The sequence below is a fragment of the Panthera uncia genome, chromosome D1, assembly GCF_023721935.1.
Source record: "Panthera uncia isolate 11264 chromosome D1, Puncia_PCG_1.0, whole genome shotgun sequence".
NCBI lineage: Eukaryota > Metazoa > Chordata > Mammalia > Carnivora > Felidae > Panthera > Panthera uncia.
Genome location: NC_064808.1, coordinates 48,734,414 through 48,750,565, shown reverse-complemented (window position 1 = coordinate 48,750,565; position 16,152 = coordinate 48,734,414). Strand labels below are relative to the sequence as shown.

Below are 16,152 nucleotides of genomic sequence, written 5' to 3'. Positions count from 1 at the left end.
GGGAGGGCTGTCTGTCGTATTTGCAGCACAGGCTGAATGCAACATGCAGACAGTGTTAGTATTTGTATGAGCACTCAAGGGGTGTCATAGTGGATACTGGACTTTTCAAGGGTAGGACTTTTCTTTTCAATCCAGTTCCTTGTTTCTTTTGGTCCTTCCTCTCTGGGATGTAAACAGAGACCATAGGTGGTTTCATTTTATTTCTCCCTGTTTCTCTAGTGTCTGTAATAATGTCTGACGCCCAGGAGAATGCAAATATTTGTTGAGTGAAAGTGTCTTGCTCGTTGAGGGGAATAAACACACCTATTGCTGTGACACATTCCTATTCCTCAGACCTCCTCTCCAGCCTCTGTAATCAGCATACAGATCTCTTTCCCTTTTGCTTGTTTAAAGTCTGGTCCTCTTATACAAACCTCTCTGCATTTAGACGATATACAAATAAGCAAATAAACTCATAGATCCAGATCTCGAGTGGAGAAGGGGCTTTGGCCCAGGATGTAAAAGTTTTGTGAAACTCTAGAATGGCCACAACAAAAAGGGTCTCAGAGGTCTAGCTCAACCCTTTTAATTAAGGGAGGAGCAAAGTGTCGTCGAGTGACCCAGTTATTAAGTCAGGCAAACATCCCAACATGACCTTATAATGAGCTTATTCCAGATTGCTGACAGTAATAAAATAGCAGTGATTGACTCTCAGTACCTCAGTGTGGTCCCTGTGATGAGTCCTGTACATAGGGCTCACCTCGTTTCTCCTCATGACACCCCACTGGGATTCTTATTTTATTATGGTGAAGCTGAGGCTCAGAGAGGGTCAATAATCTGCTTTAGGTCACACAGCGGGTAGACGGCAGAACCTGGAATTGGATCCACATCTATCTGGCTAAAAAGCTCAGGCTTTTAACAGCCCTATATAATGCCAGGGTTCTCCCTATAGTAGACCAAAAAGGTACTTCCTGGGCTCTAGAGAAAAGGCCATCTTTACACTTAGTACAGTACTGAAGACATCAGGCTCTATTGTCCTTAGACACCTCCATTAGCTCATGTTTAGTCCACCTGTAATGCTCTTCCCTTTTTGCCTTCTCGCTAAGCCCATTCTTGTTTCTCAGGTGTTCTCCCCTCTGAAACCCTCTTCTGTGGTATCCCCTCCCTCCCCTCTACCCCCATATTGCAGTGTAGGTATCAGGACCATAAGGACATGCACGCTGATCTTTATCCTAATGGCCTGTCTGGTGAGGGGAGCGCTTCCCCCACACCCCCATGGGGCCTGGCCGGCAGTAGATGTTGCTCATAACAATTGTAGTGCTTCTCACCGCAAGCGACAGAAATCGACTGGCTAGCCTACACCACGGAGGCACGTTTTTGAAAGGGTGTGTGGTGGCTCCTTGAATGAAAGGAAAAGCTGAAGAACCAAGCTCAGAAAGGGCAGGAACAGCAGGATCCCCAGGGGTTCAGGTGTCAGGACGCTACTGCAGGGATGTGGACGTAGGCCCGGGAAGGAGGGACAGTTGGCCTAGGTTTTTGATACTCCTTTCTCCTTGGCATCTTCAAAGAGCAAGGCATCCGTATTGACACAGCCACCGTGGCTGTGCCCAAGGGAGGAAGTGCAACTCCCCAAGGGGAATTGTCCAAAGAAGGGGAAAGTTCTCTAGATAGTAACCGTCCTCTACAGTGACTTCTGTTTCTGGTGCAGATGCCTCCAAGATGTAGCTCTCCCACCGCGGGGCCACCTCCACTCCCGCAGAAATCACTGGAAACCAGGTAGGAGGCCTGATCATTTCTCCAGAGCTGCTGTGCCCTCACACCCTCTTGGGGCTCCTGCATGGCAGGAACTGGCCATGTGTGGTGGTGAGCACGGCCACCATGTCCTGGGCACACCTGCCCTTTCACTGTCAGAGAAGCATGCCAGGCCCCAGAAGCGGCCACAATGTGGCCCAAGCCGTGGAGCAGTCGTGAACTGTGCCTACCTCCTCTGGCCACAGAGGGGCTTTCCTTCCCGTGGGCTAAGGGTCTGGGCCATTGTCACTAAGAAAAGACCTGGCCGGGGGTTGGATTCTCAAAGGAGAGCTGGCTACAGGTCATCTGTGCCCTCCAGCAGCTCCTCGGGGCTGGGAGCATCCCATCACGTGTGTCTCATTTTTATCAGGCCCTCTTGAAAGTCCTTCCTGCTCTCAGGAGCCCTAGAGCCCTGTGACAGTCCAGGCTCCCCAGGGAGAGCCATTTCTCCTATAGGGAGGTTGGTCCAGTTGCTTTGGGGAAGCTTCACATGGCAATGAGCTTATAATGCACTGGCCTGTGGGGTTACCTGGCTGCCATCTGCCTGGTTCACTCCAAAATGAACCTATTTCTAGTTCCCTATGTCAACAATTTAGAACATTTCCAAGTTGGGCCCCCTGTGATGGAGATCTAGAGGCTCTACTGTCAAGAGCAGGCTGTCTTTCAGCCAAGGTGTCTGGAGACATTGGCCTTAAGTATGACAGAAGCTTCTCTAGAATGCTGCTGAGTCTCCAGAATGTATGTGTTCAGGACCCCACTTTCTAGAGAGCCACTGTTTCCCTCAGCCTTCAGCCCTAGAGAAAAATGTCAGTGTCAGCGACGGCAGTTGGCCAGTCAGTTTATGAGTTCACTCAAGAGGAAGTCAACACCGATTAACTCACACTGACCAGACTCACAAGAAACTAATGTACCAAGAGATTCTGCTTTATTCACCTAAACAGAGAACTATCATTGCTGAGGAGACTTATCACAAGGTAACCCTTGTGACCACCAGTGGCATTGCCTCTTCTCTGTATAATTAGTGCCCTTTGCTGCAAAATAACCTCTGAGAAAGCAAATTCCCCTGAGCAGACGAGTCAGGGCATACAGAGCCAGAGCAAAGGGTGAGAAGATCCTAGCAGGTGGTGCTCTGGAGCTGTGGCTGGCTAATGTGCTCATCTTTAATGTGGCACAGCGCCCTCCTCCCTGGATTCCATCTTAGACTCACAGACAAGACAGTACTGGCACCTTTCCTCTCTTTTGACCCTGCAGGTTGTCTTTTATGACTACGTAACAGTTAGCTCCCATTGATGTAATAGAACTGAGTGTATTCTAGATTTTTCAGAAATGCCAAGGCCTTTTGATTTGGATTTAAATGATGCTCTCATGCCCTCGGCAACATGTTGTCTGACCAGGCTGTCCTCTGAAATGGGCCAGTCTCCTATGTAATGGTTATGATTAGAGGGTGGTTTTTTTCTGAACTTGACCCTAAACCCACTTGACATTGGTAAAACACTTGGAATGTCCTCTGCATGACTGACCCCATGCACCTCCTTCTCCAGTAACTGTTTCTTTGTTCCCTTTGTGTTTTTTCCAGGGCTCAGAAAAAGCTCTCATGTAGTCTAGAAGACCTGAGAAGTGAACCTGTGGACAAGGTCAGCCCGTCAGCCTCTCTGTAAAGACTCCTGAGTCACTTCTTACCCAGCAGTGCTGGGACGTACAGGTCCCACTTTATAGAGGCTTTTCTAAAGCTGATGGGGAGACAGGAATTACATGAACATTTTGAGAAAACCGGTCAAGTGTGGCCCAAGGCATTGTAGAGGCAGGACAGGAAATGCTTCCTGGAGTTGATGGAGATGTTGAGGTGTAGGGAGCAGGAAGATGTCAGTTTAGAGCCATGAGTCAGATCAAACCATGGAAGGTCTTGAATCCTGACTCTATATCCCCAGAGCCACTTGGGAACATTGCAGAGATTTTGAATGAGGAGGTAATGTGAATAAAGTTGATGAGCCCAGGAGTCAGTTATGGGATAATTTAGAAGACTGGAGAGGAAGCTTTTTTGAGAGTCTAGAAAGATATGAGGAGAGCTTTGTGGCCCCATATATGAGGGTGGCCCTTGACCATGTGGGTGACCCCTATGCTGGTTCTTGAGCAAGGTCACTGGAGACCAGGGGGGTCCTTCCCTGACGGAGCACCTTAATGGAGCCCTGCTGCCTACGGTCCCTTGGTCTGATCAGTGTACCAGTGCTGGTAATTACAGTGGAAACCCATGAAGGCTGGAGCTGGCAGGGGCCACTGGGCCCGTTCAGTGGCTCTGTTCCTGTGGTCCTGTGCCTCTTGCTCCTCCTGGTCAGATTGCTGGCAGCTGTCCAGAACATCTGTCCGTGACTTGGACAGTGGCCTGTGTTTCCATCATGGCTGGTGATTACCTGACATAAAGATGGGGAGGGAGGGAATGAGCCCTGCAGATATAAGCAGGCAGCTGGTCCTGAGTTGTTGTTTGTGACTAACACTGGCCTCTCTTTCTCCACATGTGTGAAATCCTTCTTGCCACTGCACAGTGTGTCGATGGGAACCAGCTCTCCCCAGTGATAGAACCCAAGGTATATTAACTGCATGCCCCCTGTCATGCATCTGTGGTCACATGTCTGCTGGTGTGTTTTCATTTAGCAGGTTACGGCTTTTGTAACTGTAAAGTATGTTAATCATAACGGGTAAGAGTGCGGGAGGAAAGACAAAGCTTCCTCTACCATTTTCTGTTTATGTGCACCCCGCTGTGTAATGTGATTCCACCTCACTGACTGTGGATAGGATTTATTATTATCTCCTCCATTTTACAGGCTCAGAAAAAACCCATCTTTAACAAGGCATTGTAGATCTGATTGCTAGGAAGGGGGAATGTTATGACTTCCACATATAATCAGAGTGTGACAGCTCTCATCCTTTCTGTGCTGATGTGTCATGGTTAAACACAGGGGCACACTCAGCCACCGGTGCAAGAATCTTCCTATGACATCCCCTAATGTTGCTGTCTGGCACTTGCTTTCTGTGACTGAGAGCTCATCACATCAGAAGACACATCCTGTGTTTTTTCCCAGCTCTATTAGATACATCTTCTGGACTTCCCTAGAACGTGCGTCCTCTGATCCCAGCTCTCCCCCAGCTGAGCCCATGGAAGGAACCAGTGTCCCCTGCTGCTGACTGCTCCAGAATCAAAGTCCCTCAGGCCCTCTCTGACTTGAACACCCTCTCACGTGCACAGATCACAAGCCTTCCGAGTTTCTATTCCGTCTCCTTAGGGTCAGCACTAGTTTCTCTAGCTTGTGGCCTGGTCCACTCTTGAGCACGATATTCTAGATGGTGTCTAATTGGTGCCTTCCTTGAGCTGGGGACTGCTCTTATAGTTCCTGCTGTCAGTCCAAACCCTGGGGAATGTGATAGTTTCTGTACCTTTGTTTATGTACTGTCCTGGTGTGCTCAGCCTGAGGCAGGAATTGTTCCCTATTTAGAAACAACGAAACAGTTTCTGGGAGGCTCCAGAGAGAGAGAGAGAGAGTTGCCTGAGTCCTGTCTGATGTGAAGTCTGTGTTGTGTCACTCTGGTGTGCTACCCTCTCTGTTCTAACTTAAGGCAGCTGAACAGTTATACACTGCCCCCTGTCTGGGATTTCCATTACCCCCACAACCAGGCTTATTCTTCTGTTCCTTCTGTGGCCTATCCTGACTTTGACCTTCTCTGGCAGCGAGCACTTCCTTCTCAGGTTTCCTTCTTGGGTGAACAGAGCTGAGAGCCCTTTCTGTTACCCTTGATTCCTTTGTTGTCTTTCTTACAGGTCTGCATGACCCATCCTTGAGTTAGGTTGTGTCCCTTTCCTCCCAGCTCCCCATCAAGCACCCAGGACAGCCCACGTCTGCAGCCGTGGTCATCTTTGCCCTGTCTTCGGGGAGCATATGTGATGGTGCAACCAGAAATCTGGTTTTGAGAGCCCTTCCTTGCTCCATATTTCCTGTGTGATGGGAACCTGGAGTCACAGTTCACGAAACCTTTTAAACATTGCCTTCCCCACAGTCTGTGGTTCTAGGTCTGACTGTGCATCAGAGTAATCTCAAACGCTAGTTTAAAAATACTGACACTTGGGGTACAGTCCCACAGGGGCAGATTCCCAGGACCGGGTACACCCGAGATCTCTGGTGTTTTCATTAGTGTCCCAGGTAACTGTGGAGCAGTTGGTACACAGACTAGCATTTGGAAACTGTTGGTCTTGCCAGTGTATGATCAGGTCCAATCTCTACCTTGTGGGTCATCGTGAACGTAAAAAGCATGCACTGTCCCTCTCTTAAGGCTCTGGTTATTTCCACCTCACGAGCCAGTTCTTGAACAGTTCCTTGAAAAGAAGCACCTGGGTGGCTCAGTCAGTTAAGCATCCACCTGACTCTTGGTTTGAGCTAAGGTCATGATTTCACAGTTTCATGAATTCAAGTCCTGCATCAGGCTTCATGCTGAGTGTGGAGCCTGCTTGGGATTCTCTGTCTCCCTCTCTCTCTGCCCCTCTCCCACTTTCACTGTCTCTGTCTCTCTCAAAATAAATAAATAAACTTAAAAACGACAACAAAAAGAATACCTTGGAAATATAGTCTACTTTTTTCACATGTCTCCTTTCTGAGTTTATTTATTTATAAGGGGTTACCACTCCATGTTCAGTGAGGGAATCAGACTTCAGTTTCTAGGATGATGTATTTATAAGCACACTGAATTCAGAAATTCATTGGACATTTGGCTTCTAACTGAATGAAACTTCAAAAGATGTCTCAGCCATTAAACCCTCCATTACTTTTCTGACTTGTCAGTTGTGAAATCCAAACTTTGCGTATTACTTTTCTTCTGGGCCCAATCAAGTAATCCACAGTTGATTTCCTTGGTAATGTTGCTTCATTTTCTGTTCTTACTGACATGCTTTCGACTGGGTTTCCCTTAGGTTTGTGGGTTTAGGGGGCATTATGCCCTTCTTTTAAAAAAAATTCTAGTATAATTAACGTACAGTGTTATGTTAGTTTCAGGCAGACAATATAGTGATTCAACACTTCTGTATGATACTCAGTGCTCACCATGATGACAGGACTCTTAATCCCCATCCCTATTTCACCCATCCACCCACTCACCTCCCCTCTCATCACCATCAGTTTGTTGGCTATAGTTAAGAGTCTGTTTCTTTTGTCTCTTTTTTACTTTGTTCATTTGTTTTATTAAATTCCACGTATGAGTGAAATTATATGGTGCTTGTCTTTCTCTGACTTCCTTCTGTCCTTCCTAACCAAATAAGTACACTTCTTTCCCTTTACATTATCTTGCTTCTTTGGGACCGTTTCTATGGCCAGGGTGTGTGCGCAAGCCCATTGCACCGGGGCTGAACCTCAGGCAAACTATGATCCTAAGTTCCTAAGGGAATTGTTGGCATGGAGCCCCCTGGTCTGTTTTCTCTCCCGAGTTGTGTGTACCTTCTCACTTTGCCTTAATCTGCTATTTTTCAAGATAACTTATTGTAATATATAGATATAATTAATGTATATGATCTGTATTATCAATATATATAATAGGTATACTTTTATTAGAATTTGGGTTTGTATATTCAAAACACCCAAAGGATAATTCATGGCTATAATTCGTTGAGCCTTCGAGCATTAGGCCAAATGGCAAAGGCCTCCTTTGCGAGATGCTTCCACTTCCTGTTTGGAATCCGCTGCAGTCGGCCCTGGATTTGGGCTTGACTCTGTCCCTGTCTCATTGCATGGCCCTTTCTCAGAACTTTGGTCCCCTTTCCGGGACTGACTGATCTTTGAAAGGTCTCTGAGTTGACCTGAGTGAAAAATGGCCCTTAGAAAGCCAAGCGGTGCCTGTATCCAGAGATTTCCTAACTGGGTTTGATTTTGAGCCTGATAAGCTGATTCAACATGTCTCTTTCTCTCCTTCCAATAGGACGGCCCTTTCCTGGCAGAGCACAAATACCCCACATTACCTGGGAAGCTTTCGGGAGCTACACCCAATGGAGAGGCTGCCAAGTCAACTCCCATGGCCTCGCAGCCCGACCCCACAGGGGGCAGCCTGCTGAGGCTGAGTGAGTGTCCAGGCCCTGGGGCTGGTGGCCCCTGGAGCAGTGGCCTTGGCACATTCCGTTATTGCCCAAGGTCCCTGCACCCACGGTTGGAGGATGTGGGAGCGGGGGTTGGGTGGACGAGATAAGTTGTCCCTCTGGGTGGCGTCACTTGCTGAGACAATGACTCCTTGTCTGGGCACACTATTTCCTTTGGTAAACACTGTAGAGTGCCAGAAACCCAGGCTGGGAGTCCACCCTTTCTTTCCAGCTGCAAGCACTCCACCCCACCCCCATTTTCCCTCTTCCAATCTTCCTTTCTTGGCCCTTCTTATCCCATCATTCCTCTGTTCCCTCCTCCTAGACCCCTTCTGCACCCTTCCTGTCCCTCACTCCACCCCTCCTCCTCTGTCATCCTGATCTTTGCTCTCCTGTCTCCGCCTTCCTCTTGCAGCCTCCCTATTACCATTAGGATGATATTATGTGCTCTTCCAAGGGAGAGTGTTTCCTTAGGGAAATGGAGTCAGTGGCCAATGGGCAAGGGTTTCCATCCACAGGTACCGTTTTGGTGCTTAGGGCCTGGAACCATGGAGGTCTTTGCTGCTTTTCATGCAGAGTAGGCCATCTTTCCTCAACAACAACAGATCAGTGGAGCCCAGAAGGGAACATTCTGGTCCCTGCAGAGCTCTCCCTACCTGACCCCTCCTTCCTGGTTGTTCCCTGAGCCAGCCCATGTGTCAGCTTCTGCCCTTGGCCAGTTCTGCCTCTGGCTGTAGGAACTCCAAATAAGCTCTTCAATGAGTGTGTCCTAATAATACGGAGACTCTGGACTTGGAAAGGCTTTGGACCATTCTAGTCTGATCTAAGTGATCAGACTGGCACCCACACAAGAGAAGAGGTGCACGTGGCCCAGTATATCAGACCCTGCCACTGTCCCCCCCCTCCCTGTGTGTGTGTGGATACCTCAGCCTGCCAGGAAGTGGCCCCAGGAGTATTTGGCCCCTCGTGTGAGGCCTCCGTTCACTGCACTGACCCTGTGGGCCAAGTTCAGCCCCTGTTCCCCCCTTCTTTTCTCATGGGATTGTTTTTCTTTCTGTTTGAGTTTTTCTCTCTTGCTCGATGACTCTTTTGTTTATTTCTTTGCTTCCCTATAACTCTGTTGGGCTGGACTTTGGCCTCTCTTGCTTCTTCATGTGGCTTCTCTACTTCTTGATTGGCTGGAGATCGTGGCCGGAGTGTCAGTGCCCCCGTATTAGGTACTGTACCCTTCCAGGTGAGGTGGAGAGTAAGATGCCCTAGTTTCCCTACCCTAACACCCTCCCCTTCTGGAACATTCAGCCATGTCCCCCTCCTGCCTGCATTCCCGCATCTCCCCCTGGAAAAAGAGGAAGCTCCTTGTTGGAGTTATCCATAAGTATTTGGACCCCCAAAACCTTTAGCACTTGAAGACATTAGCTCACCCAAATTTGAAACGTTAACTTCGCCAGTCCTCAGAGAACCTGGAGTGTGCCTGACCCCCCTGCTGGTCTCTGAGATCTGGATGTAAAGTGCTTCCCTGAAGGCAGAGCAGGGCAGACTCTTCCCCGCTCCCACTGAAGGATGGCCTGGGCCTGGGGAGGAGGTCTCCAGAGGACCCGTTTCTTCCTCTCATTGATACACTATTCTGTTTTTCCCATCTCAGGAGACACAGAAAGTGGTTGGGACGACACTGCTGTGGCCAATGACCTCTCATCCACATCATCGGGCACTGACTCAAGCCCCCAGTCTCCCCTGACGCCAGATGGTAAACGGAGCCCCAAAGGCATCAGGAAATTCTGGGGAAAGTAAGTTGGTGGTCGTGATTATAATTACGTTGCTTAGAATTAGCATTCTTCTTGAATGGGCAAAGAACTGTATAACCCCCTGTTTAATCAGATGTTGAAACAGCAGTAAAAACAGAATGGTCATTAGAAGGATTTGAGTTATCTTGTAGGCCCCAGAGGAGGAGAACTATGAAAGCACTCATTAAATGTAGCAGTTGCCTTACATGTCCTTCATTCCAGGCATCTGTCTGTCCCACAAACCCTGAGTGCATTCTCTGTAGTTTACACTACAATGTACTTTGGGAGAGACACTTGGATGAGACCAATTTCTTTTTTCTGAGGGGTCAGTCTGTGTCTTAAGAAAGATTTGCCGTCCCAGTTGACTCAGTCTGTGAAATGAGGCAGAAACTGGGGCCTCCTACCAAGCATCATTCCTCACTTTGACCCCATATGGTGTGCCCTGAAACCCAGAGGCAGAATTAAAATGGAGGTTGGGTCTGGGGAGCTGTCACAAGTCATGATCCTTAACCTCTGGGGAGGCACTGGGGACAAGTGCTGTGGAGAGTCCTGGGTCCAGCTGCTGTGGCCCTGTGTAGGGGGCTGGTACACTGGCTGCATGCTTTAAGGCCGTCCCCTGACAGTCTCCATGGATTCCTCTCCACATAGAATCCGAAGAACTCAGTCAGGAAATTTCAACACTGATGCTCCGGGGATGGCAGAGTTTCGACGCGGTGGGCTCCGGGCAACCGCAGGGCCAAGGCTTTCTAGGACCAGAGACTCCAAGGGTCAGAAAAGGTAAACCTCCCTCCAGGGTGGAGAGGGAAGGGGGTGCTGAATGCTCCAGAGGTGGAAGGCAGGAGTTTCTAGTGCAAAACTTCTCAACCTTTCCCACTTGGCACGAGTAGACATTGCTCATGTTTTACAGGTACACTAAGGTAAAGGCAAAAGGCTCCCTACAAACCAAGGTGGCTGGTGGGGGCCCTCTGGGCTCCCTGAGGACCTCAGCAGCTCTGTGCCTTGCACACTGGTGCAGCCATTGAAAGCACAGATTCTGGAATTATAGACCCGAGTTGGAATGTGCTCAACTACTTCCTAGCTGTGAGCCTTCAACCAGGTTATATAACCTCTCTCTGCCTCATTTTCCTCATTTGTGAAGTGAGAGGTAAAAAGAAGTATTTTCTTAGAGTTCTTGTGAGGATCACATGCACCACTGCCCATCTAACCCAAGCATCAGTGGTCTGCCATTCATGGGTCCACTTTTTCTAGGAAATCTGAGAAAGGGCGTTGTCTCCCACCCCTCTCTGGGTCAGTCCCCCTCCCACACAGACCTCCACAGGAGGGTGTTGGCCTGTTGCCATTATCCCTCCTAAGACAAAGCACCGCAGTTTGCTGAAGGGTGTTAGCTAAAGGGGGTTGCAGAGGGGATGGGGCACTGGAATCAAAATGGGAACTTTCACATGACTCTTCCATCGTGCCCAAACGAAAAAGCATTAAAAGAAGTTACACTTTTCCTGGACTGCCCTAGTAGATACCCTCCAGTTACTAGCTTTACCCCCTTTCCTTAGGTCACCCTATTCTGAGAAAGCATGCCCCCCTTCAGATCTTCCCAGGCAAATCTTTACTCCTGTGTTTTCGGAAAATCCCTTCCCATATCCTCTGTTCCCAGCAGACAATTTCTACAATGTATTGTCTCCAGCAATGTTCTCCTAAAGTCTGAGTTATTTGGCCAAGATCAGGCTTCTGGGGGCCTTCCTCAAGACTGGATTGTGCCATTTTAAATCTGACCAGTGAAAAGTAACATTAACTCTCATATTTAATCCCTCTGAGATTGCCACACACCAATGCCGAGTGCAGGTGGTAAGATGTGCACAACTCAGATATCAATTCTCAGAAACAATACAGCCTAGATCCCAATGATGAGCAAAGAACGTTTCCCTAAAGCATCATGTTGTTGGCAGACCTGTACCCCCAAGGAAGGGAACCCACCAATGCACACTCCCCCCACCCTGTCACCCTCAGGCTTCTATAGGCTTTGCAGGTGCACACGGGGCCTTTCCACATCCACTCGCACTTTGGTGGCGTCCTCAGACGTCTTCTCCAGGTGCCTTGCAGAGAAGTGTGAGGGTGTGTAGACTTCTGTTTCTGCTCTCTGAGGATCAGGGTGTTGGTGTTTACCCTTCTAATCAAATGTAAATCCTCAGTAAATGCTAGCTTTCCAAGGCAAGAGAATCTAAGGACATGGTTTGAGAAGGCAGAGACCAATTCACAGCCCTTAAAAAGTGAGCCAGAGAAAGCTTATACGTTCCAAGAGCATTCCAATGTACTAGCAATTTTTAAATGTAGACTTCAACATCTTTGATTCTTCAGAGATGAAAAAACAATCTGCAGTAAGGTTGAATGATGAACCTTGGCTCCAAATCTGGCAATTTCTTTAGGGTTGATTCTTGAAGGGAAATCACTGGCAGGGGTAGAAGAAATTTTCTAAGACCCTTCAGCCCTTTTTTCTTAACATAGGACTGCATAGTTAGGGGGCCCATTTTGCCATTCTGGGCAACCATTTTGGGATGGGGTAACCGAAGTCAGGAACTTTCTCTGCTGAAGGAAAAATGGCATTTCCACCCACAGAGCTGCTTTGTTTGAATGTCTTTGTGCTTTGTTAACCGGAACAGTGATGATGAAGGGAAAGAAAATGACGTCCTGAGGAGATTGCTGCATTTATACTACCAGTGCTGGTGGTAACAACATGTGTTGGCCGGTAGAAAAGAAAGAACTTTATTACTCGGAAGCAGAAACTTGATAGAAGCTAAGGTCCTCTGGTATTTATAGATGTTTCAGTATAGCCTTATAAAATATCGCCAACAACATCCCTGTAGGAAAAACACTTTGTTACAGCAAGTCTCCAGCCCCAATCTCTTTCTTTTCCTAATGAAATATTTCTTTTTTAAATATCATATTTGATAGTGACACTTTATAGGACTCCTCTCTGAGGTTATAGAAGAAGGAATTTTATTGTCTTTTTTCCTCTGGTATCAGGTTTTACTGATTTGCATCCCAGGAGGCACTGCTATAGAGGGTGCCTGTCACACCCACAAAATACTACATTTTTATTGTTAATTTCGTTTGCATATGTTTGTCATTTTTCTTGAGCTGTCTGCATTGTTTTGCCCATTTTTGTTAGTGTCTGTCTGACAAATTTCTGTCTGTTCTCTCTATATTAAGATATTAAGCTATGTCTCATTGTGATAAATTATTTTTTAGGCTTCTCGCAGAATTTTACTTTATTCTCTGACAGTTTGATATATGGAATTTTTATGTTTAAACTGAGGTTCATGAACTTTTCCTTTGTGGTTTCTTCCATATTAAATGTTTTTGACGATTTGTTTTTCAAGTTTATTTATTTATTTTGAGTGAGAGAGAAAAAGGGTAAGTCAGGAAGGGCAGAGAGAGAGGGAGAGAGAAAAATCCCAAGCAGGCTCCATGCTGTCAACCTACGAACCGAGATCATGACCTGGGCTGAAGTCAGATGCTTAACTGAGCAAAAAAACTGTGTTCAAATCTTCTCTTAGGGATTTATTTTGGTATGTGGTGAAAGGTAATTTTATTTTTCCAAGAAAAAGCAGCAGTGTGTAATGTATAAGTCAGGCAGACTCCATCACATGGTTGGATCTCATCTTTGTGCAGGGATTTTCTGAGTTGGTCTCCTGAGTCTACTGCCCTTTGAAACTGTAGCTTTATGAGGGTTTCTAATCAGACTATTTTATTGCCTTTCTCCTGTATTCATGGTCAGTGTCAGGTTTATCCTGAATGTGAGAAAGCCTTAGCTTCAAGGTCCTTTACTTGCACCTGAGTGTCTTCTAGTATCTAGAGAGAGTCTAGTCAATGTGCTGGTGTTGCCATGGGTTTCGCAAAATTTTCCTAAGGTATTTTAACACGTCCAGTTTGGGACTGCCAACTCTACTCCAACCTTCCCATTGTCTACATATTGCCTTCTGTCAAATGACGTTGGAGCAGCATGGGCATTTTGGGGACCTGGCTAAGGGGAAGTTGAGTTTTGGGTATCCATTTGGTTTGGATTTGTTGGGATGTGCATATGTGGTTTGCACTCACTTCATGTTTAGTTGACTAGCTGTCCAATATAAAAATGGCTCCAGGATTACTGCTACTTCCCAATGTGCCAGTTTGCCCAGCACTCTGATACAAAGATGCACAGTTGGAGATCATGTCCCAGTATGAACATGCACTCTGATATAAAAAGGCAGAGTTGGAGATTGAGTCCCAGTATAAATGTGTCCTTTGGCACTCAGTATCAGAAGTATGGGGTGGTGGAAAAGAAACATTTCAGATGTATAAAACCAGAAGCTATTCTGTGAAAACTTTTTCCAGTTGTTAGATCTGCAAAATCCCAGGCAAGGGATTCAGTTCTCTTGGACACTTAGGGAAAAGAGAAGTTCTGTCTAGGCAGAAATGCACTAACGAAGCTTACACTTCATATGTTCTCCCTCTTTCATGGGGAAGGCATATCTGATAACTTGTTACATCGTTTTAACTGCGATTTGGAAAGATGTTTTGGAACATGTCAGTAAAGCAAGGGATTTGGCTGTGTCTGAAAGGTACCTTCTCTGTCCTCTCTAAATGACTTAAAAGTTTGTTCAGCTAAGGCCCTGGGCGACCCCGGAACTGAGAGAACCTGGGGTGGGGGCAGGGCTGGGAAGGGGGAAGAAGGTGAAGAAGAATCAGGGTCTGCTACTGTGAGAACAACCCAGGGGTGGGAGGGTGGAGACCATTTACAAAGAGGGACATGGGAATTCTGCTGAAGACAAGCACCAGATTTTTAGAAGGTTCTGAACATGTGTACAAGACTGAGATTTTCAAATTATCTCAAAAACACTTATTTTTCCTTCAGAGCTGAAATATTCTTCTGGTATATCGAATACCCATTTTTACCAATTTCCAGAAACCAGAAAAGGAATGCAATAAAAAACTAATAGAATGTGAAAGAAAAGTGATAAAATGCACATTTGAAATTGAAAGTATTCTCACATTAACAATAAACAACAACAAAATTCCAGATCATACCCAAAGCGGTAATTCGTTGAAAGCAAAAGATAAATGCCAAACAAAATCCGTGAATAGTTTCCTAGATTATTGTTCCTATAAAGTGAGTCATATGAGCATACTGGAAAACTGAAATGTCTTGATTTCTATGGGATGGAATATATCGACAAAGGTAACAAACTCATAAAGGAATTAATAAAAATATGTCTAGATTTCATAATGTTTTTCAGTTTCATTATTTGTACTTTTCTTAGAGGGCCCCCCAAATTTTGTAAGTTCTAGGTCTCACAAAACCTGGATCTATACCTACTCATGTCTCATTACAATCCAGGTTCTAGACTCCCAGTTGTCTAGCATTTACCCCAAGGCACCTAGAGTCACATTTTCTTGTCATTCTGGTCTTCTAACTCTTTCACTTTAAGAATAACTCAGCCAGGCATTCAAATATATATATATATGTATATATATATATATTTGTTTTTTTTTTTTTTTAACCAGTGTGTTGGGGTACTTTTCTGGAAGGAACCTTACAGGCTCTCCGGTTTTCTACATTCCATAAATCCTGCTTCGTTTTTTCCCAATGAACATAAGAGTCGCTTTGTCAACCTCCCTCGCCCCAGACTCCATTGAGGTTTTGAGTGTACCATTATAGTCACACTTTAAATGAAAAATTAATGTCTTTAAGAACTGATGGCTTTGTAATACCCAGTCATCCTGTCTAGGAACACGAGCTAGCTCTTCATTTATTCATGACTCGATGCTGCTCAGTTGAGTGTTACAGTCGCCACCCCCCCCCCCCCTTCCCCCCCCCCCCCCCCCCCCCCCCACCAGCACACAACACGTACACATTGCTTGTAAAAGCAACTCCTGGACATTTTAGCATTCTGGTTGCTATAAGTGGGACTTTTAAATTACCTTAAGAGAAATGTTAGTATCTCTATGGATTTTGTAAGTCCCATAAATACTATGTATGTGTCTTATAAGTAGCCACCTTACTGAGTTCTCTTAGATTTTCCAGGTAGGCAGTTACCTCATCTGAGAAGAGTGGCTTGCTTTTCCTTCTACTTTGTATCCTCCTTTCTCTCTCTTCCTGAACTGGCTGCACTCTCAGACCAGTGTGATTAGTCCTGATTAAAAACATTATTTTTATTGACTTTAATGTGAATGTCCCTAGTGTTTCATTAATAAAGGATTAGTTGTTTAGAAGTTGTTTTTAATGTTTTTTTTTTTAATGTTAGAGAACTGACCCCCTTCTCCTAGTTTTCTATACATTTCCCTAAAAACACTGTTGATCCACAAAAATCTTGTCAATAACATGATTGGTTGTAGATCGTCCTCCAAATGGAGCGTGACTCTGGGCTTGTGGCACACGGTGCCCAGTAAGTGGACGGATGGCGTGTAAACACAGCCTCCCGGGGATCGCAGAACTGGCCCCTGCTGACAGTCACTGCAGACTCG

The 16,152-nt window shown here is 46.2% G+C and overlaps 1 protein-coding gene across 4 annotated transcripts in view; it reads left to right on the top strand.

The window, feature by feature from the left end:
• The window catches only part of PPFIBP2 (PPFIA binding protein 2), a 145,153-nt gene that overhangs the window by 118,270 nt on the left and 10,731 nt on the right, over nt 1-16,152 (top strand). For 3 of the 4 annotated variants that reach the window (XM_049650769.1, XM_049650782.1, XM_049650791.1), the window contains 7 exons: nt 1,688-1,755; nt 3,347-3,404; nt 4,311-4,352; nt 7,723-7,861; nt 9,061-9,093; nt 9,519-9,660; nt 10,306-10,434. In XM_049650769.1, the coding sequence (XP_049506726.1) occupies nt 1,688-1,755; nt 3,347-3,404; nt 4,311-4,352; nt 7,723-7,861; nt 9,061-9,093; nt 9,519-9,660; nt 10,306-10,434 (611 nt within the window). The remainder of the gene's footprint in view (nt 1-1,687; nt 1,756-3,346; nt 3,405-4,310; nt 4,353-7,722; nt 7,862-9,060; nt 9,094-9,518; nt 9,661-10,305; nt 10,435-16,152) is intronic. The other variant, XM_049650773.1, reaches the window with a different exon arrangement.